Source organism: Hippocampus bargibanti, linkage group LG01 (assembly GCF_051943395.1).
Source record: "Hippocampus bargibanti isolate YZ-2025 linkage group LG01, ASM5194339v1, whole genome shotgun sequence".
In the NCBI taxonomy this organism is placed as follows: Eukaryota; Metazoa; Chordata; class Actinopteri; order Syngnathiformes; family Syngnathidae; genus Hippocampus; species Hippocampus bargibanti.
Window position 1 is genome coordinate 20795877 of NC_142734.1, and position 26470 is coordinate 20822346.

The 26470-nt window shown below is 40.9% G+C and overlaps 1 protein-coding gene across 1 annotated transcript in view; it reads right to left on the reverse strand.

The window, feature by feature from the left end:
* plch2a (phospholipase C, eta 2a) overlaps positions 1-26122 on the reverse strand; it is a 90312-nt gene extending 64190 nt beyond the window's left edge. The window contains exon 1 of the mRNA XM_089003251.1: positions 25668-26122. Coding sequence (XP_088859377.1) covers positions 25668-25710 — 43 coding nt within the window. The 5' untranslated portion in view covers positions 25711-26122. The remainder of the gene's footprint in view (positions 1-25667) is intronic.
* Positions 26123-26470: the final 348 nt, after the last annotated feature.

Consider the following 26470-nt stretch of genomic DNA (forward strand, 5'->3'; position numbering starts at 1 on the left):
CACGGAGAAAATTACATGCAAACAGGGTCGGATATATCGATAGTCCCGGTTATATCGATATTTTTTCGGACTCCCTTCAGTATCGATATAACGAGACTTTACTATATACAGTAAAGTCTCGTTATATCGATATCGGATATATCGATAGTCCCGGTTATATCGATACTATTTCTATGCACGCACGGAGAAAATTACATGCAAACAGGGTCGGATATATCGATAGTCCCGGTTATATCGATATTTTTTCGGACTCCCTTGAATATCGATATAACGAGACTTTACTGTATATATATATAGTACAAAATTCAAGACCAACTACAATAGATAGATACAATAGACTTCATCTTTACTCTTTTCCAAAATTCATAACTCGAAGTGAGTTTTATGGAATCCTGCACTTCTGAGTGTGTTTGGTGAAAGGTTTGACCCTACAAAAGTATAACTTTGACTTCAAGATTATTTTCCAATTTATCGAAGACATTACCAATAAGTGAGATCCTTCGGTCACAAAGATGAATGGCTTAATCTTGACTTTTGTCTGTGTTGTTGCTGCAGGCTGACAGCATCTCATGTGTGGGGACTGTAACACAGCTCTGGATATTTTATCTTTTGGGCAGTAACCCATAAAATTAGTTGCTCAAGATTTGATTGGGAAAAGAAGATTGATTGGCGTACTTTTGAATCAGAGAAGAGAAACTCCTTCTTGACATTGACGTAGAGTGCATGTGCCCACACTGAACATTCATCATGGCCTTTAACCAGAAATTGACATCCTGAGAGACAAAACAACTGTCTTTAAAACTGACTCTACCATATAGTCACATGTGGTCACATGGTTTGAGGGTTTGACTGTAAATATCAAAAATCTATGTGTGCAAAGATGTTCATCCTATCTTCTCATTTGTTGAAATAGGTTTATAGTCTCTGTTGTTCAGACAATTGTGGAAAACTCTTACCTGGATGACAGTTACAACTTTCACTTTAGCCTTTGTCGGCGGTACAGAAGGTAAGAGTTTTTCTATTCACAAAAGAAAGACTATCGTCTGAAAAAAAGAATCCTTAAACCAATATCAATTATTGTAGGCCAGGGAATGCTTGTCAGTAAGAGTACAAAACCTGGCAGTTTGCCACCCCAAGGTGTAGTAATATGACCAGGAAATTTATATTTCTGAAAATATTAAATGACAGTGACCAAAATTCCCTTGATTTGCCTATGATGCAATGACACTAGATTTGTGCAATCTTCTCCACAGTTTGGACTCAGTCATCATTAGCTATTATTACAAATCTAAGGGAGGAATCATCATGGCAATATGACAACTCTGTTGCATTGTTGTGTTATGCATGTGCTTGGTAGGAGGAAAAACAATGCAGGGAGTCTCTTTTAACAGCATTCAAGTTGAGGAATTCAATCATGCTCTGATTTTAGAGGCCACTTTGCTTGATTCCAATATATAAGTGCACCATAGTAATTGTCGAAAAAAGTCACCGTTGTTCAGACAATTGTGGAAAACTCTTACCTGGATGACAGTTACGACTGGGTGGGGGGTCGGGGACTGGGTTACGACATGGGTCAATTTCAAATATCAATACCTAATATATTTGATTCGTCTGGTCAGGCGCTTTAAGGCCACCAAACACCTGTCCTACTGTAAAGTGACATATGTCATTAAGATTAACAGGATAGGATTCATTTCCTGGCCAACTTCTTGAGAAGGCACTGTTTCCATAGATAGAAATGACCTATATCCACACTTGAGTAGTTGAATGGCACGACTGCTTGAAGCCAGCTGCTGTGGCTACGAGGACATCAAACCAAATTGCTGAGGCTAAAATCAGGTTAGAAGTTGAAACAGAGAATGCCAAGAGTCGGGTTCTTCCGCCAAAGTGACAGGATGGCCCAAATTGGCCCTTGTTTAGTTACGAGACACCATCATGGCAGCAGGTTAATGCGTGCCATATGGCGCTGACCCAATGAACTCGCAGATGATCTCGAGGTTCAGGGCTAATGTACAAGCAGCAAGCCTGATGCCAGGCATAATATACAGTTCTACAATATATAAGAGGTTTAAGAGCAGGGTAATGACCCACATCAAGACTCGTGCAATGGAACAAGCATTCGCAACCAAAAATAGTCTTAAATAAAATTGGGTGAGTGTTGACCTGTTTTGAGTAATCTTGTCAGACAGACAGAGCAGCGGGCAGCTTGTGACCTGGATTGTTGACATAGTGAATTCCTGTAGTCTTAATTGTTTATCAAACATGAAACGCTGGATCACGATGTACTTTATGTCTGTATCGAACAGAGTAGCTGAGCTGCAAGCAATCTGAATTACTTTTAGTTCCTCCACTGCTTTTCTTGGTAACATTTGAGGATGTATTTGTTATCTTTTGCTATCGCGCGGAATATTGCAAGGCATACTGGAGGCAAATAAAACTGTTAGTCACACAGTGGTAATAAAATGTGAAATAAATTGAAAAGGTTTGATGCACAAACCACACCATTCAAGACCATTCAAAGTACAAGCGCGGGGTAGAAAAGTTTCGATGATCAATTTTGAAGGTTGTGAATCGTGCGCACCAACATAACAATACAGTAAAGTCTCGTTATATCGATATTCAAGGGAGTCCGAAAAAATATCGATATAACCGGGACTATCGATATATCCGACCCTGTTTGCATGCAATTTTCTCCGTGCGTGCATAGAAATAGTATCGATATAACCGGGACTATCGATATATCCGATATCGATATAACGAGACTTTACTGTATGTCATTACTTGGTACAAGAAGACATGCTCAGTTCTCACTTTTGTCAATGTTTCCATTTGAATTAGAAATTTACACCATGGAAGTATTTTATATGAGTACATCTGGAAATGTAAACTAAGCTGCATTATCATAGGACAGTAATGAGCCTCACAATTATGACAGTTATGGTTCCCCAGAGGGGATACAATTCTACAAGCCCAACTGATACCCTGACAATAAACACCACACAGACTTGGACTATTATAGCAAAAGAAGTAAATAAATGAATACAAAAATCATCATAACTCGCAGGCGCTGCATATCAGAAAGCCTGGAAACTTCTCAATTGGCGTATGATAAGCTCGGGTTTGCGACTCATGTGCACAAACAATATATCATCAATCATACTTGTCTTACCCACGTATCCAAGCCTCCACTTTGAGAAGGCTACAATGCTGCTGCCTATCCAGAAGAACTCATCCACCACATAGGATGATTTCGATTCCGCCACCTCTTTGTCTTTGACAAAGAAGGCTCCTTTAGCCGGAGGCATGTTAATAGTGGCCACAGCAACTGAGCACATCAGGCCCGAAGCCACTGGGCCGATGGACAAAAGTTGCTCTTCTTGTGGACACTCATTGAAAATAATGGAAACGTTAACCGAGCTGAAATTGTATTCTGTCTGCTGTCTGTCTTCGAAAAGGACAGTTTTACTGGGGCAGTTCAATGGACATCTCGTTTGTCATCCACCGCGTCATTGGATGGGTCCCGTTTTCAATGTGCAATCCAAGGGGGGGTGGGAGATCACAGTAAGGCACCCTCTCACTGACTGTTTCAAAGCAACAGTTGGTCAATAATCCTTTAATTTTATTGCTTCAGCAACCCTGCTTATTGCACTGCCATCTCCTTAATATTCCTCCATCGCAAAAAGCCATAGGAAAAGGAAAAAAATGTGCTGCAGCAGTTTGTTTTCAAATCTTCAATTTATCTCCATTATGTGCCGTTATTTCTTTTAAACCGTATCGGGAGAGCTGAAATTGCTGAGGTCTTCTGAAAGTGTCGGCAGTATCAGGCAGGTAGAAGAGACGTGGAAGCACAATACATGAATTGCAACTGCAACATGTGTGCGGCGGGTCGAAATCCTAAATCCCTTTGGAGCCATAATCCCAGTCTAAGAGATTTACAATAGTGTGGATTGAAAGAGAATGACCCACAGAAAAAGAAGGCAAAGAGGCTAACTCGGGAATAAATGACTGCCGATTACAGAAATAAAAGCTTGATTTCAGGTTCACAGAGTATGTGCTCAAAGGATTGTGAACATAAAGGGTATGTGAGTCAAGACACAATTCCACTACCAACCCTGCATTTCTGCATGCGGTATAATCCACTGCTCGAAAGAACTTGTAAAGGCAATAAATTGTTTCATTGATTTGAAACAGCAGCCTTCTCATTTCCAATGCAGCTTCAGAGTCATGATCAGCACTTTTCAGATCCCATGCCCTATTAAATCGTATGTTGTCAGTCAAGGGGGTATTATTTCTTGTACAGTAAAGTCTCGTTATATCGATATTCAAGGGAGTCCGAAAAAATATCGATATAACCGGGACTATCGATATATCCGACCCTGTTTGCATGTAATTTTCTCCGTGCGTGCTTAGAAATAGTATCGATATAACCGGGACTATCGATATATCCGATATCGATATAACGAGACTTCACTGTATTTAACCTTTATTTAACCAGGAAAGGTCCAATTGAGTTGCAATAATTTATCTCACAGCGCCTCCTGCCCAAAAGCAGGTAGTAACACATAATAGTGCAACAGACATAAGACAAAACAAAGCTACACATAAACAACTATTGTACAATTAAATCGGAATAATATTTATTGGCCAAGTATGTAGAATACACAAGTTGTCTCTGGTGGAACAGGCTTACTCGCATCATAAACAAAGAAGTACGGAAGGGCATTGGTAATGTAAGTGTACTGCTGTGAGATGGTACCACCCTGTGACATCTGTGAGACAACGTACAAATTACAAAGCAGAGCATAAAACGATCAGTGGTAGAATTTACACGTTTGATCCATGCGGTTGCGCGTCAGAAACCAGGTGTAAAATACAAAACAATGAAGTCAAAGGCATCAAAGGTTAGAAACAGTTGCATTGTTCTGCAATGATTGAATGATTGAAGTATTTTTAGAGGAGTTATGTATAGACAGATAGATATGTAGTTGCCACACTCGTTGAAAATAACAGGCATACAATATGTATGGAATAAAGTACAGTAAAGTCTCGTTATATCGATATTCAAGGGAGTCCGAAAAAATATCGATATAACCGGGACTATCGATATATCCGACCCTGTTTGCATGTAATTTTCTCCATGCGTGCATAGAAATAGTATCTATATAACCAGGACTATCGATATATCCGATATCGATATAACGAGACTTTACTGTAGTATTCCTGTAGGAGTACATCTAGGTCAAGATGAACCTAAACCCCTACGTCAATTGTTTATATAGATGGAGGATAAGACGGGGTCCAACACTGACTCGAGTGGGACGCCCATTTTTACTTCCAGTAATAATAAGGAAGAATTGTCCAATGCCACACTCTGAGTTTTACCACTTAGGTAGTTAGTTAGGTAACCATCTTTGTTCACTGCCACTTAAAGGTATGCTTTGCAATTTTTGCGGGAGTAGGTGATGATCCACAGCATATCAGTGTCGAATGACAGACCGGCCGGGTTTAAAATTGAGTTATCAAGTCAAAGTGGTTTTAGTTGTTTATTTATCAGAGACCTGATTTAGCAAAGACCAGACAGTTTTGAAACGGGCGCTAAGTGTTTAACAATGAAGGATTACCACTTTTTGGAAGAGGAAGGACACAAATCAAAGTGGCAGGTGTTTAAATCAATAAGTCATGTTTTTCAAGTTTGCTACTTTCAGGATATTTTCCTTTCCAGCTCAAAACAGCACAGCACACACTGTCACAAGCATCACTTGTTGACTGTAACAGGTCAGGGTGGGATATGGTAGTCTGAGCACGTTGAATGGTGTCAAACTATATATATATTACAAATCTGGAGGAAGAAGAGTACCACAAAACGGGTATGAGCACACTTGCAAATTATAAATTGGATGGTTTAAAAACAGTAGGGAGAGGGCGGTTCATGGACAAAAACTCAAAACCAATAACGGAAAATAAATCATCCAGCACATCACCGTCTGAAAAAAGATCCAGCAGCAGTCAAACAATTTCCACTGCATTCTATCAATTTGTCAGAATGTTTCAATCATCCAGCCAACTCCTCGAAAAATCCAAGATGACAGTTTCTCATTTCACACCATTTGAGTTACTTGAGTGCTTTGTAGGTTTCTTGGCCGGTATTCCTCCAGTCCACAAAGTTTCAGATAAATTGGTCAAGTTTTTGTGAAACCCACATACGGACGCATACACACGCACACACACGTACATAGACACGTACAGACCGACACACACCGACACACAGATACACACACACAACAAGTAAAAACTATGAACTGCTTGCAGAACATAATTGGGCTGAATTTGAACTACCTGACATGATTTAAGTGACCTATTTCAGATATATTTTGCATGTCATGGCAAACTTTAAAAAATGAAGTGGAGCAGGGACCGGGCCGGCCGCAAGCAGCGAAAATCCACACACAGTTGATGAAATGCATTGAAAATAATAATAAAATGTTATTTAACAACTTTTTGGGAACAAAATGACAAACTTCTAATATGCATTTTCCATTACGAAGAGGGGTTACAGTACTATCCGTTAACACCAAAGTGAATGACTAACAATACAGACTGTTCTGCCCCCAGTAATTGCGTTACTATGCAGTACAGTGCCTCCTAGTGGTGGAAATAGTTAAAACCACTCAAAAACGTTGTGGAGTAGCCATTTTGAAATCTAACTCTGGAGAGGCGTGATTACATCCATGTCCATCCTCTTTCTTTTGACTTGTTCAGGCACAATCTTTTTAAAGAAAGACTTCCATAAAAATACTAAACGGTGTATTCTCATCTTCGTGTTTTTATATTGGAAGATTGTTAATATTGCTGTCTACACACGAACATATTGGTTAGGGCAGAAGAGTAAAACGATTACCTATATGTCGAAAGCATAGCTGTGGATTGTATATACATTACATCTTCTTCAAAAGAAAAATGTCAGAGCCCAAGTAAATGTCTAACCTGGAGATAAGGTCAGTGTGTGAATCCTCAAGTGCTAACCAGTCATCATCTTCCAAATGCTCTTCCAAGTCTAATTCAAGCCAGTTTGCTGCAGCAGCACGGGCAAAGGCGGAGGCCGCCCGCAAAAGAGCTGAATATGCTAAACTTAAAATTGACATGGAAGTTGAACGAGCCCGCATTGATGCAACGTTGAATGCCCTTAAAGAAGAGAGTGAAGCTGAAGCTGCACTGGCTGCAGCAAAGGTGCTTGAAGCAGCAGCAGAAAGTGAGAGTAGTAAAGTTGACTTGGCTATCGTACCTCCTCTATCGCCGACTGTATCAAAACAACAAGTTGAATACTACATTGCCTACCTGGCCTCAGTTTCCTCGATTCATCTAGGGGCATAAATTCAATTGTTGACTTCAGCCCCCAAAATGACGATAAAGGGAAATCAGTATACCCTCCACAGCACCATTATAAGGACATTTCTCATAATAGCCCCAGCGTGTTGCAGCCTGTAGCATCTCGTACAACCCAGCGTTCTGAGCAACCCCAGGCCACATGGCGGCCAGTCTTCCCTCGTGCCAATGTTGATGCCTTCAGATCCCACTCACCGCAGGGCAACATTGCAGCAAGCTCTCCACATAAAGTCAGCGACAGGCTTACACCGAGGTCTACGGATGTTTCTGACCTTGCTGCTTTTCTCGCTTGTCGTGAACTTCTCACAACAGGGTTCAAGGTGTTTGACAATCGGCCTGAGAACTATATGTCATGGCGATCTGCCTTTTGCAATGCCATAGACGGCTTGAATCTCAAACCTAGTGAGGAGCTAGATTTACTTACAAGGTGGCTTAATGGGGAGTTACTTCACCATGCCCAGCGGATCAGGGCTGTGCATGTCAATGATCCTGCGGCTGTACTCGACAGGCTATGGCAACGATTGGACAAGGCTTATGGTTCTCCAGAAGTTATTGAAGCATCACTATTCAAACGTCTTGACAATGTGCCTAAAATCTTTCCCAAAGATAGCCGAGGTCTTCAGGAGCTTGCAGACCTTCTTCTGGAGGTGGAAGCTGCAAAGAATGAAGGTTACCTACCTGGCCTCAGTTTCCTCGATTCATCTAGGGGCATAAATTCAATTGTTGAGAAACTTCCATAATAATAATAATGCATTTACTTTCAAGCGCCTTTCAAAACACCAAAGGACACTTCACAATAAAAACAATAAAACAAAGCACATAACAATAAAACCATAAGTAAAATGATAAATAATAAAAATTGAACTAGTCATTGAAAGCAATTTTAAACAGATGGGTTTTGAGGTGGGACATTATAATAAGGAGGGAGTCATTATTACGGCTGTTGGGTGGAAGTGAATTCCAGAGTTTGGGAGCAGAGCGGCTGAAAGCTCTGCATCCCATCGTGGTGAGACGGGCAGAGGGCACATAGAGGTGAAGGGAGGATGAGGATCTGAGTGTCACGTCCACTCGAGGCAGGGTAACAGGACTCGAAGGACGCCGAAAGGTAGCGGGGATCGGATCCGAAATACACGGTGGAGACAGTGATTCAAATAAAGTCTTTTACTGGGCAACATCAAACAACAGAACGTAGTGAACAAGGAAGGTGGATGACCATAAACAGACCTGCGTGCGGAAGGGTGACGGGGGGCTTCCAGAATACTCAGACAACGACTGAATGTTAGGTGTGGCTTTTATAGCCAGAAGGCATAATTAAGGTAATGGGGAACAGGTGCGTGAGCCAGCTGAGCCAGGAAGGGAGGGGCCCGCTCCGAGGAGCAGCAGAGGAGGAGACAGGAGGGGAGAGGCGCGCTCCTGACGGCGACGACGATGTGACACATTTGAGGCAGGTCAGAAAGAGAGGGACGGGCAAGCTTATGGATGGCTTTGAATGTAAACAGAAGTATTTTGAATTCCATTCGATGTTTAACAGGAAGCCAGTGAAGCTGCTGGAGGACAGGGGTGATGTGGTGAAAGGACGGGGTTCTAGTGATTATACATACATACAACCTCCAGGACAAATGGGTTACCCAGGAGACCAAATACAAGAGATAGAACTTTGTCCATTATCCGCCATTCTCCTTTTTCGTTAACTTTGTGAACAGTTACGTAGAAATGAAGATGGATCCCCGTTTTACCCTCCAAGGCTCCAGCACAGGTCCCTACAAAGATGAGAAACCTCCCACCAGCCAGTGGAGGTCAGGACTCCCATCTCTGCTAATAAAACTGAGGTTGAAGCCTCCAACCTATCAGGTGGTGACAGGCCTCCCATAGACCCGGAAAGACATTGTCCCATTCATAATAAGCCCCATTCTCTCAGGAAGTGTAGGGGTTTCAGAATGAAGACCCTATAAGAGAGGAATGCTGCATGTCCACAAACCATAGAGCCAAAGACTGTAAGACTGCAATTCGCTGTTCAGAGTGTGACAGTGATCATCGCATCTCAGCTCTCCATGATGGTGCCTCCTTGGATGGCAAAAGAGGCAGTGACTTCCGAGGGTGATGGTGGGGAGCAGGCTGAGGAGAACTCCACTGTGAGTACATCCAGCTGCACTGAAGTTTGCGGAGAGGGCTTGCATGGGAAGTCATCTTCCAAAATATGCCTGGCCAATGTGTATCCCAAAGGATATCCTGAACAGAAGAAGAAAATTTATGTTATGCTGGACGACGAGAGTAATTTGTCAGTCGCCAAGTCCGCCTTCTTCGACATGTTTAACGTTCATTGAATGGTCTCTCTATATACATTGAAGACATGTTCTGGCATGACAGAAACCAGTGGAAGAAGTTCATCATAGAGGCTATTGATGGTGGAGTATCCATGGTACTGCCAACACTCGTTGAGTGCAATTGATACGTAATAACAGTTTCAACAGTAGCCAAAATGGAACTGTATAGTGCCACTTAGCAGTTTTTTTGACGACTATACGAGTGCAGCGTGTTCTACCGGAAACAAATTCCTTGTGTGTTCTACATACTCGGCAATAAAGATGATTCTGATTCTGATAATAGAGAGGAGATACCAACTCCAGAGGCTGCTACACATCATCGCCATCTCAAAACAATTGTTAACAGGATACCACCGCTTGATGCCTTAGCCGAAATCCTTCTGTTGCTTGGAAGAGATATCATCCTAGTTCACAAGGTTCGCAGTCAGTGTAATGGACCACACAATGCCCCATATGCCCAACTCCTTTATTTGGAATGGGTAATTATAGGAGGCGTCTGCCTCAGGGGAGCCCACAAACCCACTGTGAACACTTTCAGGACAAGTATGCTAGAGAATGGTCAAATTAGCTTCTTCATACCCTGTGAGAGCAGCATCTACATAAAGGAGAGATTCACAATAGAGCACCCTTAACAACCTCCTCAAAAGCCAATTCAAGATGGTCTTGGCAAGCAGATCTTCAGTCACACCATTGAGGATGATAGACTGGCCCTCTGTCGAAGATGAAATCTTCCTCCAAATCATGAATAAGCTACAAGGCAGTTTGGCTTTTGATATTGTCTGTCTTCTGCCCTGACCAATATGTTGGTGTGTCGACAGCGACCTTAACAATCTTATCCAATAAAAAACACGAAGATGAGAATAACATATTGGACCCTCGGAAGTCACTGCCTCTTTTGCCATCCAAGGAGGCACCATCATGGAGAGCTCTTAGTGCTCTTAGTGTGTACAATATCAACAAGTTATGCAACATTAACATTTAATTTCTCTGATGACTCCTTTTCACTGGTACAAATGAGTTGCCAGAGGAAAATTTTCTCAGTTTTCTGCCTAGTTGATGCTACACCGTTCACATGAATGGATTCTTTTCCAGCTCCCGACACCAACAGTCACCAACTAACTTGCATAAGGAGTCAACTTGGAAAGTAGTAGTGAGTTTTGATATCCGTATGGACATGGTGGTCAGCATTCTGTATTCAACAAAGGCTTTCACCTGTGCCTTCCCACCAATATCAAAGCTGTGGAAAATTGATGCAATGAATCGACAAGCGTAAATCAAATCACCACAATGCAAATGCATCTTGTCCAGGACAACTTCTGATCATTGCTCTCCGGGCCATGTTATATGGACATGCATTCATTCAAATGAATTCATTCATAAATTAATTATAATAAATTAGACAGGTGGAGGTCAATGAGAGCATGTTACGAGCACTTTGCCATTAGTGAAACACAGCAGCAGAAGGAGGCTGAGCATTGGTTCACATGGCCAATATCAATCTAATTTAGACAAGTTATCATTACCGAATAAACTCAAGAAACAAAGTCCCCAAATCAAGCTCAGCTGACACAAATTCTTTTTTAAATAATTCAAAGTCTTTTTTTACACATCTGGACCATGATCCAGAGTTAATCATTTCAACCCTGGGCCTAGCCCATCAAATAAGACAAATATTTTTCATAATATTCGTCCAAACCTTGAGCATACTTGACATGATTGTTAGAGCCTCTAATTGTTAGAGCCTCTGAGATATGATCTTATTAAACAACTCATTATCAATTAAACTGATGCAGGCAGAGTGATGACCCAAAGGAAAATTATGCACACAAATACACAACAGTAAAATAATAAAGTAGGCGGCATAAGGGGCAGCATGATGATGGGATTCGTTTCAAGGACACTGATCTATCAGTGATGCTCCAAGTACAGGTATTTGGGAAGTGGGACAGCATGAGATCACTTCTGTCCAATGAAGGACTATTTCACCATTGAGTGCTAAATGAGATTTTGCCTTACCCACTGTGTTATCTATAATTAAAGAGAGGTCGGGACTGACCTGGAAAAGTGTAGAATGATCCGGATCAGCCGAGCCTTCCTGTAGTGTCAAGCTGGCTGCATTTCCGTTCAGCGGCCATGAGTCATTTTTTTTTAAACACGCCAGCAGAAAATCACCTACTTTAAGTTATCACCATCATACGCGCTTGACTGTTCGGCTTTAAAACGTAAAACGAATTCCTGCCGCAGATAGAAGGCTCATCCGTATTCAAGTGTTCGAAGGGATTAAAAAAACAATTGAATAAACTTGTAGTATGAACATGTCACCATGAACGTGACGTTGTCTTTTTTTGCTTTTTCCAGTTCGGCATTTCGATACGCTGTTTTCAAAAGGTTGACCAGAAATGTAATTTACTGTACAGTTTTCTAACTATTGGCCAAGTGACGTATTGTATAAATTTAAAGTCAGACGTAGTTCCAAGCTTGCACCTATTTCACAACATTAATTACATTACTTATATACTTGCACTTTGGCACTGTGATGTTATTTTCAATCAACAATGGCCTTTAGCTGGATAAAAAAAAACAGGTGGATTTGCTGCTGAACTCATCTTACAAAAAAATTCCCATTGAACATATCTTTTTGCATTAACACCAAAGATGGTAAGGACCTGCAGCAGGTTTGGGTGATTAAGGATAGAGATGGCAATGTATTAATGGGTGCCAGTAGTGTGATGGCAAGATGGAAAGAGTACTTTCAACAATTGATGAATGAGGAAAATGAGAAGGAACAAAAAGTAGAAGACGTGACTGTTGTGGACTAAGATGTGGCAAACATTAGCAAGGATGAAGTGAGGAGGGCGCTGAAGAGGATGAAGGGGGGAAAGGCACTCTGGCCTGATCATTTACCAATCGAGGTATGGAAGTGTCTTGGAGAGGTGGCGGTGGTGTTCCTGACTGGGTTATTGAACAAGATCTTAGATGGTGAACAGATGCCTGAAAAATGGAGACGAAGTGTACTCGTGCCCATTTTTAAGAACAAAGGAGATGTGCAGAGTTGTACTAACTACAGAGGAATAAAGTTGATGAGACATACAATGAAACTCTGAGAAAGAGTAGTTGAAGCTAGACTAAGAGCAGAAGTGAACATTTGTGAGCAGCAGTATGGCTTCATGCCAAAAAAAGAGTACGACAGATGCAGTGTTTGCTTTAAGAATGCTGATAGAGAAGTACAGAGAAAGTCAGAAGGAATTGCATTGTTTCTTTGTAGATCTGGAGAAAGCGTATGACAGGGTGCCCAGAGAAGCGCTGTGGCATTGCATGAGGAAGTCTGGAGTGACGGAAATGTATGTCAGAGCGGTGCAAGACATGTATCATGACTGTAAGACAATTGTGAGGTGTGCTGTCGGTGTGACGGAGGAATTCAAGGTGGAGGTTGGACTCCACCAGGGGTCAGCTCTGAGCCCCTTCTTTTTTGCTATGGTGATGGACAGGCTGACAGACAAGAATCTGCTTGGACCGTGATGTTTGCAGATGACATTGGGATCTGTAGCGAGAACGGGGAGCAGGTGGCGGAGAAACTAGAGATGTGGAGACATACCCTGGAAAGGAGAGGAATGAAGATCATTCGCAGCAATACAGAATATATGTGTGTGAATGAGAGGGATCCAAGTGCAAGAGTGATGCTACAGGGGGAAGAGATAAAGAAGGTGGAGGATTTTAAGTACTTGGGGTCAACTGTCCAGCGCAATGGAGAGTGTGGAAAAGAGGTGAAGAAGCGTGTCCAGGCAGGCTGGAGCGGCTGGAGAAAAATGTCAGGTGTGATGTGTGGTAGAAGGGTTTCAGCTAGGATGAAAGGAAAAGTGTATAAAACAGTGGTGAGACCAGCCATGATGTTTGGACTGGAGACAGTGTCACTGAAGAAAAGACAGGAAGCAGAGCTGAAGGTAGCAGAGCTGAAGATGTTGAGGTTTTCTTTGGGAGTGACCAGGTTGGATAAGATCAGGAATGAGTACATTCGAGGGACAACTCACATTAGAGGCTTTGCAGAGAAAGTCAGAGAGGCCAGACTGAGATGGTTTAGACATGTCCAGAGGAGAGAGAGTGACTATATCGGGAGAAGGATGCTGAGCCTTGAACTGCCAGGCAGGAGACCGAGAGGAAGACCGAAGAGGACATGAAGGTAGCTGGTGTGAGAGAAGAGGATGCACAAAACCGGGATAGATGGAGGACATTGATTCGCTGTGGTGACCCCTGAGGGGAAAAGCCGAAAGGAAAAGAAGGAGACCAACACAAATGCATCTTGATACCAAAAATTCTTCTTTTGGGTTTTATCAAAAATAGTTCATCTTTGTTACTTCAGTTCTGTTGACCTTTAATGCTACTGGAGAGCAACATTAGCTTGTTGCAATACACAAGATAAAACTGTGAGTTAAAGTGCCAGGATGAGGGCACCATTGTGGATTCATAGCAAAATCAATAGTTATTTTCAAAGATAAGCATGAAATTGTGAAACTGTTCTGTTTATTGTGGTCTTTACCTTTATTTAGTGATTAGTTATTTAGTAGAGTCTTTAAATATAAGAGTGTTCTGGGTTTAATAAGTATGCAACAAAACGTGCACATTTATCAGCAGAGTTTGAAAAAGAAGATATTGAAAAGTTAAAAATAACCAAAAACTAATTCACCAATTGAAAAGAGGACTTTAAGGAATGTCTATTTCCACCTGGGAAACATTTACACATACAAAACCATGACAGCAAAGATGGCACATGCATTTATTTAATCATTCATTTTTACAAGTAATTTTACTGTTGTTAGTGCAATTTCTATAAATTGACCTATACACGCACAACCACAACACAAGGGAGAGAGAGAGAGAGAGAGAGAGAGAGAGAGAGAGAGAGAGAGAGAGAGAGAGAGAGAGAGAGAGAGAGAGAGAGAGAGAGAGAGAGAGAGAGAGAGAGAGAGAGAGAGAAAACTACCTTACTCCCCCTTAGCAGCTATAAATAAAACAGCATGGGACATTACATAAACCTCTGCATGAACACAGGTCATATCAGGGCCAGTTAGCTCAGTCTGCAGCAATGTAATGTCCTATAATCATTTTAGATACCAGACTAGCAGACTAATGTATAACCACCACAATAATAATGTAATAAATGCAACAAACGTAACAATCAATTACTTTGCAATGCATGAACTGAAGGGTGAGAGATAAGATGTGCCTCCTTGAAGGTGACACCAACATTATTTACACTGGGGCTTTTGAACAGCCACTGAACAACTTGTTCCCGTTGTTCTAGGTAATGAATGAGCGTTAACATGTGTGCAGTTACCAAAACGTGTAACATTGCCATATGGTATACTGTCACAGAGAAGGCAGAGGCCTGCTGGCTATCTCTGCAGGGGAATGATCCCAGCTTGTGTGTGTTAGTGAGTTTGCTGGTTTCAGTGCAGAGGATTAGCTGCTGCAGAATCCCCTAAAATTGTCTAATATTTTAGGAGACACGATTAGATGGCCAATTGGAGGCAATGATAGAAGGTTCTGTTGTGTAAATCTGCTTCCAAACTGCTGTTGACGCTTTGTCGATAAACACGGCATAAAGACTATGTGGTGTTGTGTTAGTATTTTGCCTCAGAGCACACATCTTCAAAATAGAAAACTTGACAAAGGACAAATGGAGTCAAACTACCCATCATAAAAAGCAGACTTGAGATTTAAGTATGCATGTATGGCTCTATTTTAGTGACGTGCAGTCAGTGGAGGCAGGTGAGGCCGTGCCTCACCTGTCATCATGGAAATATCAAATGAAAAAATAAATTAAACAGTTATATTTATTTAGTGATTTGTACTTTAAAGTTCCTTTCTATTTAACTTCACCATTTTTGGATTTTTTTCTCAAAATCGCTGAATGTTCATATATACCGTTCAAATACAGTACTAAGTAGAGACTAGCGGTGAAGCAGCATCCAGCTGAGCCTCACCATGGATTGTGCAATGACTATGCTAACTGTGCGAGACCGCATTGCTGTCCCTCTGCATATCGCTATTAAATATACACTTTTAGTATATGAACTAAATGTCTACACTGTTTAGCGTGTGGATGTAATGTACAGTCACAGCACATTATAGACACTGTACTCCAGTGTTTATTTTATTTTTATCAGAACTGTGTGCACAGGTGAGGCACACAGTTCTCCTGCCTCATGACAGGGGGCGCTGGTGATTCAAGAGATTCTTCTTGCGACTCCTCGGCTGTAGAATAATAGAATTAGTGACAGCAAGCTACAGTAAACAGTTAGCAAGTCAAGTGCAACCATCCAGTCATTTTTTTTTCATGTTGCTTGGCCTTATTTTCTGAATGGAGGATTACATGTCTAAATTGAAAGAATTTTCAAAACTGGACTTTCAATCAAAGCAGGATATAATAATTAAAGGAAGACCAACACCGGACTGTATAGCTAACAAACGGTGAGGGATGGATGTAAATCTCCTGGACAGCTTCTTAGCTTTTTGGCCCAGAAGGATCTCATTGAAACTATTCCTGAGGCGACAAAGTTGCTTGAGCTCGTGCTCACTGTTCCATCTACTACAGCATCAGTGGAGCGGTCATTCTCAGCACTGAAAATACTGAAAACATACAGTCGGAACAGGACTGATCAGGGACGACTTTCTTCACTGGCAGTGATCTCCATTGAGAACTTTTAAAATTGAAGAAAAATAAGGAAGGCTTCTACAAAGAATTTATCGATGCCATGGACTTCATTTATAAGTAAAGGTAACATGATAATAACGTTTTCTTTATTTCTTTTTTTCTATTCTACAGTTTGTATATATAAAGAATGCTGACATTACATTTTAAACAAAACATCTTAACTTTTGCCAATCAAATGGTGAATACGCTACTCTGTAAAGTTCGTATGTTTGTAAATCTGTGATGACGTCAGTGCCTCACCAGCCATGAACCTCATCGCACGTCACTGCTCTGGGTGCTCTGGGTGCTCTGGGTAATCCTGGACCCTCCGCACCCTGCCCACCACCTTTTCCAGCTCCTCCCCTCAGGCAGGCGCTACCGATCCATGCACACTAAATCCAGTAGACATTTAAACAGCTTCTTCCCCCAAGCCATTAACTCTTTGAACAGTAGCCCAAATTGAACTGTATAGTGCCTCTTTGCAATTTTTTTGATGATGATACTAGTGCAGCGTGTTCGACCAGAAACAAATTCCTTGTGTGTTCTACATACTTGGCAATAAAGATGATTCTGATTCTGATTGTGATTCTATTTATATCATCCACATATTCACATAATGACCGTTGACAGATGTTTATAAGGAATTCATGTTTATATAGTAGTGTGACCTCAACTTCATCACACCAGACAGCATCCGACAGTTTTCAAAACAGGAACTATCCATTTGATCGACTAGCACTTGCCCTCATTTGGGTTGTTGGTAAGATGCTTCTGCATTGACCTAATAGACGAGCAACCATTGAGACCCAATAATTATTATTGGTTGGAACAAAAATCGGTGCTTCCGCAGCATTTATGATCCCAACCTCTTTATGTTTGGGACTGAATTTCTCCCTGGATTTGCCAATGTAACTCTCACCGATTGGCGAGAGTTACATTATTCACATTAGTAAAACGTCCTTTCTCTGTGAAATGTCTTACGGAAAATCAGCTTCTGGATTTGAGATGTATGAAATTGTGTAACAACATGAATGTGTATGTAGTTGGTTATATGCCTTTATTTGTCTTGTCTTGTTTTTTCTTTGTCTAGGGGTAGGTGGAGATGGGTTCAAGAGGGTTGGCGGTTGGTCACCACAATTAAACATGCAGAAATAAAACTTCTCCGCTGCAAGATAAAACTGCATGTTGTTTTACTTCACTGACCTGCTTCACCTTGCGGAAAATCCATACTCATGATGTTGGTAAAAATATAATCAATATAACGAATGGAATGTCTTTTAAAGTTGAGATAAGACATTTCACCAAGATGTTTTCAAAGACTTTTTGGCCATTAAACTCTCGCCAACCGGTACGACCAGGAACAACAGAATTCAAGAGGTGCAAGTGAATACCCACTTTTTATTTCCAAACTGCTATCATCAACAAAGAATCACTCCTTATCTAGCTGAAATTTTAATAGTGCAAATAGAGGACAGATGAGAAAATAAAGGAGGAAAATATTTGCATTGATAGATGAATGGGATTGCACTTTAAAAGTCAATGTTTATTTCAATGTATGATTTCAAAATATATCATTTCATTCACACACCAATATGCTACTGCTTCGGACCATCAATCATCATTATATTCAAAATCAAATCCTGATGAGGTGAAACGAGAACGCACTATTCAATAATGCCCAATTACAGCGGCTGTTTGCTATTTGGTGGTAGTAAAATATGCTATGAGATTTGAAATCAAAAGAGTGTATCCATCCATCCTGTCGCACTAACTCAGCCATCCATCAATATCCTTTAAGGAGTGTGTATTTTCTCCTAATGATCATTTACATTCTCTGTAGGTACACCGGATTTCTTCCACTTGGCCAAAACTCTTCATTGTCTGAGATTGCTTGAAGATTCTGAGTAATTCGTATACGGGTTAATCGTGCTATGTCTATAGTGTACGTGCAATTGGTTAGTCCATGAGCTTAATAAGGAGAAGCACACTGCAAAATAGATGGATAATGAAGCTTGCAATCCATTGATACAAATCAATATTGAGTGATTTGTAGTTCATTTAGTCAACAGAGGCTAAGATTTGACAAAATGTTGACGTTACTTCGAGGGAATTAAAAAAAAACTGTTTTACTCTAAACTAAGAAAGAGGTACCAGGCATAATGTTTAGACACAACATTGAGATGTAAATTCAGATAGGTCAGCATATCTTGGTTTTGAGTGAAGTTTATAGTAATGATCCCTGATAGCGAAAATAGAAGCCGGAGATCCCTCACACATTGTAGTGATTGGATTGGAATGGATTGGATTGGATTGGATTGGATATGCCTTTATTACTCTCACAGTGGAGAAATTTACATTTCACAGCAGCAAAGTCCATTGTGCAATGTCCATTTCACCAGATCAACAGGGACAAGAAGATATGTACAGTATTTGTGTCTCCATCCATCTATCCTTTTTACGACCTTTATCCTTACTTTTCAAACATCACTAGAAAATCCCAATGTCCCATCACTAAAGAGGCATTTTTAACACAGGCCTGCGGGCTACTCACCTCAAAGGCAACCTGGTTAGTGACCCCTGCTGTACAGGATAAGCCCTCAAAATTGTTTGGAGGTATGTGCACACATTGTGTGCATATCCATACTCATGATGTTGGTAAAAATATAATCAATATAACGAATGGAATGTCTTTTAAAGTTGAGATAAGACATCTCACCAAGATGTTTTCAAAGACTTTTTGGCCATTAAACTCTCGCCAACCGGTACGACCATGAAGAACAGAATTCAAGAGGTGCAAGTGAATACCCACTTTTTATTTCCAAACTGCTGTCATCAACAAAGAATCACTCCTTATCTAGCTGAAATTTTAATAGTGCAAATAGAGGACAGATGAGAAAATAAAGGAGGAAAAAATTTACATTGATAGATGAATGGGATTGCACTTTAAAAGTCAATGTTTATTTCAATGTATGATTTCAAAATATATTATTTCATTCACACACCAATATGCTACTGCTTCGGACCATCAATCATCATTACATTCAAAATCAAATCCTGATGAGGTGAAACGAGAACACACTATTCAATAATGCCCAATTACAGCGGCTGTTTGCTATTTGGTGGTAATAAAATATGCTATGAGATTTGAAATCAAAAGAGTGTATCCATCCATCCTGTCGCACTAACTCAGCCATCCATCAATATCCTTTAAGGAGTGTGTATTTTCTCCTAATGATCATTTACATTCTCTGTAGGTACACCGGATTTCTTCCACTTGGCCAAAACTCTTCATTGTCTTAGATTGCTTGAAGATTCTGAGTAATTCGTATACGGGTTAATCGTGCTATGTCTATAGTGTACGTGCAATTTTACTCTAAACTAAGAAAGAGGTACCAGGCATAATGTTTAGACACAACATTGAGATGCAAATTCAGATAGGTCAGCATATCTTGGTTTTGAGTGAAGTTTATAGTAATGAGACCTGATAGCGAAAATAGAAGCCGGAGATCCCTCGCACATTGTAGTGATTGGATTGGATTGGATTGGATTGGATTGGATATGCCTTTATTAGTCTCACAGTGGAGAAATTTACATTTCACAGCAGCAAAGTCCATTGTGCAATGTCCATTTCACCAGATCAACAGGGACAAGAAGATATGTACAGTATTTGTGTCTCCATCCATCTATCCTTTTTACGACCTTTATCCTTACTTTTCAAACATCACTAGAAAATCCCAATGTCCCATCACTAAAGAGGCATTTTTAACACAGGCCTGCGGGCTACTCACCTCAAAGGCAACCTGGTTAGTGACCCCTGCTGTACAGGATAAGCCCTCAAAATTGTTTGGAGGTATGTGCACACATTGTGTGCATATCCATACTCATGATGTTGGTAAAAATATAATCAATATAACGAATGGAATGTCTTTTAAAGTTGAGATAAGACATCTCACCAAGATGTTTTCAAAGACTTTTTGGCCATTAAACTCTCGCCAACCGGTACGACCATGAAGAACAGAATTCAAGAGGTGCAAGTGAATACCCACTTTTTATTTCCAAACTGCTGTCATCAACAAAGAATCACTCCTTATCTAGCTGAAATTTTAATAGTGCAAATAGAGGACAGATGAGAAAATAAAGGAGGAAAAAATTTACATTGATAGATGAATGGGATTGCACTTTAAAAGTCAATGTTTATTTCAATGTATGATTTCAAAATATATTATTTCATTCACACACCAATATGCTACTGCTTCGGACCATCAATCATCATTACATTCAAAATCAAATCCTGATGAGGTGAAACGAGAACACACTATTCAATAATGCCCAATTACAGCGGCTGTTTGCTATTTGGTGGTAATAAAATATGCTATGAGATTTGAAATCAAAAGAGTGTATCCATCCATCCTGTCGCACTAACTCAGCCATTCATCAATATCCTTTAAGGAGTGTGTATTTTCTCCTAATGATCATTTACATTCTCTGTAGGTACACCGGATTTCTTCCACTTGGCCAAAACTCTTCATTGTCTTAGATTGCTTGAAGATTCTGAGTAATTCGTATACGGGTTAATCGTGCTATGTCTATAGTGTACGTGCAATTTTACTCTAAACTAAGAAAGAGGTACCAGGCATAATGTTTAGACACAACATTGAGATGCAAATTCAGATAGGTCAGCATATCTTGGTTTTGAGTGAAGTTTATAGTAATGAGACCTGATAGCGAAAATAGAAGCCGGAGATCCCTCGCACATTGTAGTGATTGGATTGGATTGGATTGGATTGGATATGCCTTTATTAGTCTCACAGTGGAGAAATTTACATTTCACAGCAGCAAAGTCCATTGTGCAATGTCCATTTCACCAGATCAACAGGGACAAGAAGATATGTACAGTATTTGTTTCTCCATCGATCTATCCTTTTTACGACCTTTATCCTTACTTTTCCAACATCAGTAGAAAATCCTAATGTCCCATCACTAAAGAGGCATTTTTAACACAGGCCTGCGGGCTACTCACCTCAAAGGCAACCTGGTTAGTGACCCCTGCTGTACAGGATAAGCCCTCAAATTGTTTGGAGGAATGTGCACACATTGTGTGCCTATAACTAGATGAAAGACATATAATATCATCCATTGATTCTATGTGATCAAGAAAGTAATGTTCCTATCCCATGACTGTAAAGTGTCCTTGAGAGTTTTAAATAGAGCTTTGGAAATAAAAGATATTATTATTATTATTATTATTATTATTATTATTATTATTATTATTATTATTATTATTATTATTATTGAAAATCAATTGAGAAGCCTTGAAAATGGAATAAAACATTTTGACAAGCTGCTAAATGAACTATTAGTTGCAAACCAGGCCACCATAATTAGTTTGCATTTCATCTTTGACACCCTCAATAATAACCTTGTGATCAATGCAAAATTAACCGGATGTTGAGATGGGAAAGCTGTGGAGTGGAGGGCCACAGATTGGGTGAGGAACAGGGACAGTCGGCCATGTGTGAGCAGTGTCCCTTTGCTTTGATAGTTTTCATTCACACACACAACTAATTGCATGCTGTGGCAAATTCTATCGACCCGTGCATCAATCATTTGACAAGTCTTCGCAAGCGAACGTCGCATTCTTCGTTCTGCGGGCCCTGCAGGCACATCTCCAATGACAAAAATAATGTTTTGACATTAGCTTCCATATAGAGGCCTCGTGATGAGATGAGAGGAAAGTGAAAATGTTTCCTTTAATCAAAATCAAAATGATTAAAAGAACCATTTGGCATTTCTTTGCTCGTTTGACATTTAAACTAACGTACGGCAGCTTACATGCTCTCATGCAGTATGTTTTCATGCTACTAAGGCATGAGTATATGCATTTGACTAACAGAACCTTTTTGTCATGTTCTTATGTCTCTGCCTTCCTGTCTTCTTGGGGTTCGCCGCTGGCGGGAGCCTGCTCTGTCACAATTACTGTCAGTCACGTAGCATCAGATGGAAGAAAGACAACAAACAAGTGTATTGCTTACCTGCCTAGGTCATTGTGATCAATAGTTCTGGAGTATTTTTCATTCCTGACGAGTTTTTTTTTTTTTACTTATGTAACTTTTGCATGTGCTCAGTCATTCTGTGATTTTGTTTCTTGAGTGGTTTTATTTGATATAGTTAGATTGTCTGTGCTTATTTCTGGATCAGTCCACCACTTTGAGTTACAGGTAGTGATATTTATTTCTCTATTTCGGTTGTTGTTGCGGAGTCTGGTTCAAGGTCTAAGATTTGGCGTCCATGCCGTTATCACACGTTTTTTGCTAAAGTAGTCTGACAATAAATTCTGACTCATGTACCACAACTTCTGTCATCAAAATAAACCAGTAGAATCAGGCAAATAATATTACATATTGATGAAGACAAACTGGCACCGATAAACGTATACACACCTTGACCGTCTTTTCCAAAATCACACTGGCAAGAAGGTTGAACTTTTTTTTGTCAAAACTTTTAGGATTTTAAAGATTGCTACATCTGTTAAGAGCCACCATTTCAATTGAGTCATTAAGTTGAAGCCTGGGGTTTGCTTTTGGAATAACGCTTCTTTACCGGGAGAGTGGCAAAACTCAGTCAGAGATGATGGGTCTCTTATTGTACCGTAAATGATAGCACCAAGTTGCCCGGACAACCCCTAGAAAGCTATTTGTCAGTATTTCTTTCCACAGAGCTGCACTTGAGGTCACAAAACACGCCTCACAGTCAACCGATGCATTGCTGTCATAGAGCTGCTAATGAAACACCAAAATGTGTCGAGGTTTATGGATCAACAGATTCCAGGTATCATGACATATATACTGAGGCATGAGAATCTGGATTTTCACATGGAACTCATTCATATAAAACTCAACTAACTTATGGTAAAACATATTTAAATACACAGTTCTTGGTTGGAATACCACGAGAAGTAACTGTGCAAAATGAGAATGAATCATAAAATGAAATTCTATACGATTATTTTATTGGGTTTACAGTGAACCCTTGGCTTACAAACTTTTCAGTTGACGAACGTTACATTTATGAAAATGTTACCTTGGCATACGAACTATTTTTCGGGATACACACGGAGCTGGCACAATGAGTGATGGGTCGTTCGCGAACGAGCCCGTTCTCCTAACAAGAAAATGGTGGCCACTGTTTTTGTACTCTATTCCCCACCCCCAATCTTCGGTTAAAGCCACGTGATTGGTCAAGAACGCATTAGTGAGGGGGTGGGGTTACAGACAGAGAGAGTGAGGCCGTTCTCCAAAAAACAAAATGGTGTCTTTGGTAAATGCCACATGATTGGTCAAGAACACAGCAGTGAGAGGGGGGGGGGGGGTTAAACATTAAAGAGACAGGCAGATGACAGAGAGAGATTGAGAAAACACACACACACACACACACACACGAAAGGGAGACGACAGAGCTTGAAACAAAGAAAACAAAAGTGAAAAAAATCAAAAGTGAAATGGTGAGAAAATGGATAGAAAACACTGAAATTTGGACTAGTTTCAACTTTGACTCCGAGCTTGAAAATATTATTTTCACCTCAAAAATGTGACCGCAAATATGATCCGATCTGTTAAATTCTGACCTGTTACAGCAGGCATGGAGGACGAACTCTGAAGATGGGATCCACAATTTCAATATGTCAAAGATCATATTGATGATTGCCACTGATGAATAAATTACACGGATGGCTTTTTTTTGTGGCAGCTGCTGAAAGCCACATACAATCTTACCATTTCCACAGATTGGTCATTACTGGTGTGTTTTCATTATCAATGTTTAGAGCAAATAGCTTATATGGAACAATACTTTTTCTTCAATAAATTCCTCTCTATCAAGGTCCTATGAACAGCGGAAAGGAGACAAATCCCAAAATGCATCATTTTTATCACATATCCCAAAGCAACAATATTGGTCCATGGGGCACACACCGCCTCCAGAGTAAGAACCAAAAATATGTTATCGCTCATCATAGTTTGATGGAAGTTTTATTTGGAAAATCAGGCTCAATTGTCTCTCCCTCTGTACATATTAAACCACTTGTCACGGTCATTTGCTCCTTTAGGAAAAAGAAAAGTGTGCCTAGAAGGTAGCAAGAATTAGTAAATAACATATCTTTTTGGAGAGCTTCACGCAGGGCACGCATAGACGAACAACCATCCACACTCATACTCATACGTAGGGACAATTTCAAGTGTTCGAATCCTGCACCTCTGCACGGTGAGGAGGTCAAGCGAACCAGATGACCATCGGGCTGCCATCATAATACTAAACAAAGTCGAAATGAAAACTCAAAGAAACAAAAACTCACCAGAACAGCAACAATTAAAACAAGTGAAGCGAAAATACAGTAAATACAGTACATGCAGACTGAAGACATAAAGAGGAACAGTGGCTGGGGGCAATTGATTGGTCGATATAAAAGAATATTTCAACATAAATTACCAAATTTGGATCCTTGCCTTTTGAAAAAAAAAAAAAAAGCTGGCTGAGCGCTGAGAGGCTGCAAGTTCGCACACCTCAGAAGAACACGAGTTGACGGCATTAAACCTCCATTGTATAGATTTGTGTGATTATAAAGCTCCACTTTCGCTGTAGGAAGCTACTCTGCTCCTGAGAGCCACAAATGAGAGCCACTAATGACTTGCTCTATGGTTACGGGGGCTTGTGGGAATGCTGGAAAGCACGAAGGGAGGAGGCGGAGGGGTTGGCAGCTGTGCTAAATCCTGATGAGGGAGTTGTCAAAGATGGATGACTTGATTTTTACTCGCTGTTTTTCTGCCGGATGTGTTTGAAGGTCCTCGCCTGATACAGTTTACAGAGAAAATGGGACTCTGGAAAGAGGCTTTTATAAGTAGTGTGTCAGTACTCTCTCTCCACTCAAGTGGCCACTAAAATGTCGCTAGGCTTGGCCTCATCTCAGTATCAACTTGGGTCAATAAATGAAAACAAATTGCCAACAAACGAGCCATAGGATGTCAAAGAGGTGAGAGAACCCCCTTAGAAATCCCAACAGGATATGATCACCATTGAGATTGTCGCCTTGATTCGATTTTGCAGCATAAGCCAAAATTACAAGTGAAAATAAAGGTACAGGCAAAAGTCATAAGTCGATGGTACTTTCCTGTCGCATGGTGGAATAACACAAGAAGCTGAGTCTCGAGCTGGCCTACTTCTTGAAGGCGACAATGCAGGAAAAGTGCCAACGGTTGGCTGCTTACTTGTCTTACCTTGCTCACGGCTCAGGCTGCGAATGTTGCTGGAACCGTCCATTGTTGCATTCCTCTAGTAAGCCAGAGCTCCATGTGATGCGAAAAAAGGCTGGTCGAACTGGCTTCACCCTAGCTACCATGTGGAGGGCTGCTGTCACTTGTACTGTCTCGCCCCACGGGTGTCATTATCCAGGGTGTGACTTGAAATGTTTTGGGGAAAAGTCACTTGTTCTTACGTCTGTCTATGCTACCGCTCTCCCACAGCCTTGCTCCTCTTCTTGCATGCTCTCTTGATGCACGCCCATCCTCCATATCTCTATGAGCTAATTTAGCAGCAAAGACAATAAATGTGTGGTTCACACATCTTCTTCTACAGTACTGAGTGCATGGACAGTGTGTGTGTGCATGTGTGTGGGGAGGGTTTGCCTGGAGAGCTTTCGGTGCGCGCTGAGCACAGTCAACCACTCACAGCTCTTGTAGTGAAGGCGAAGCACTTGGTTCAACGGCGATCACCTGGGAGAGCGAGCGCTATTAGATGGATTGGGAGGGGGGGAATAGAGGCAAAGGAGGAGCAGGAGCAAGATGGGGAGAGGAAATGGACCGAAATGCATCTGCTGAGATAAAAGGGAGGAGAGGGATGCGAGAGGCGCAAAGGAGCCAAGGTGTCCGTGATTTGCAAGTAGGGAAGAACAGCAGTGTGCGGCATACATGTTTTATTCAGCACGGAGAGATGCTGAGAGATAGAAGCAGCCAAGCATGGATGGGCTTGTCCCGGCAGTCGAGCGTCGGGTAGGGGGGGCAGCAGGAAGGACTGGCATGGT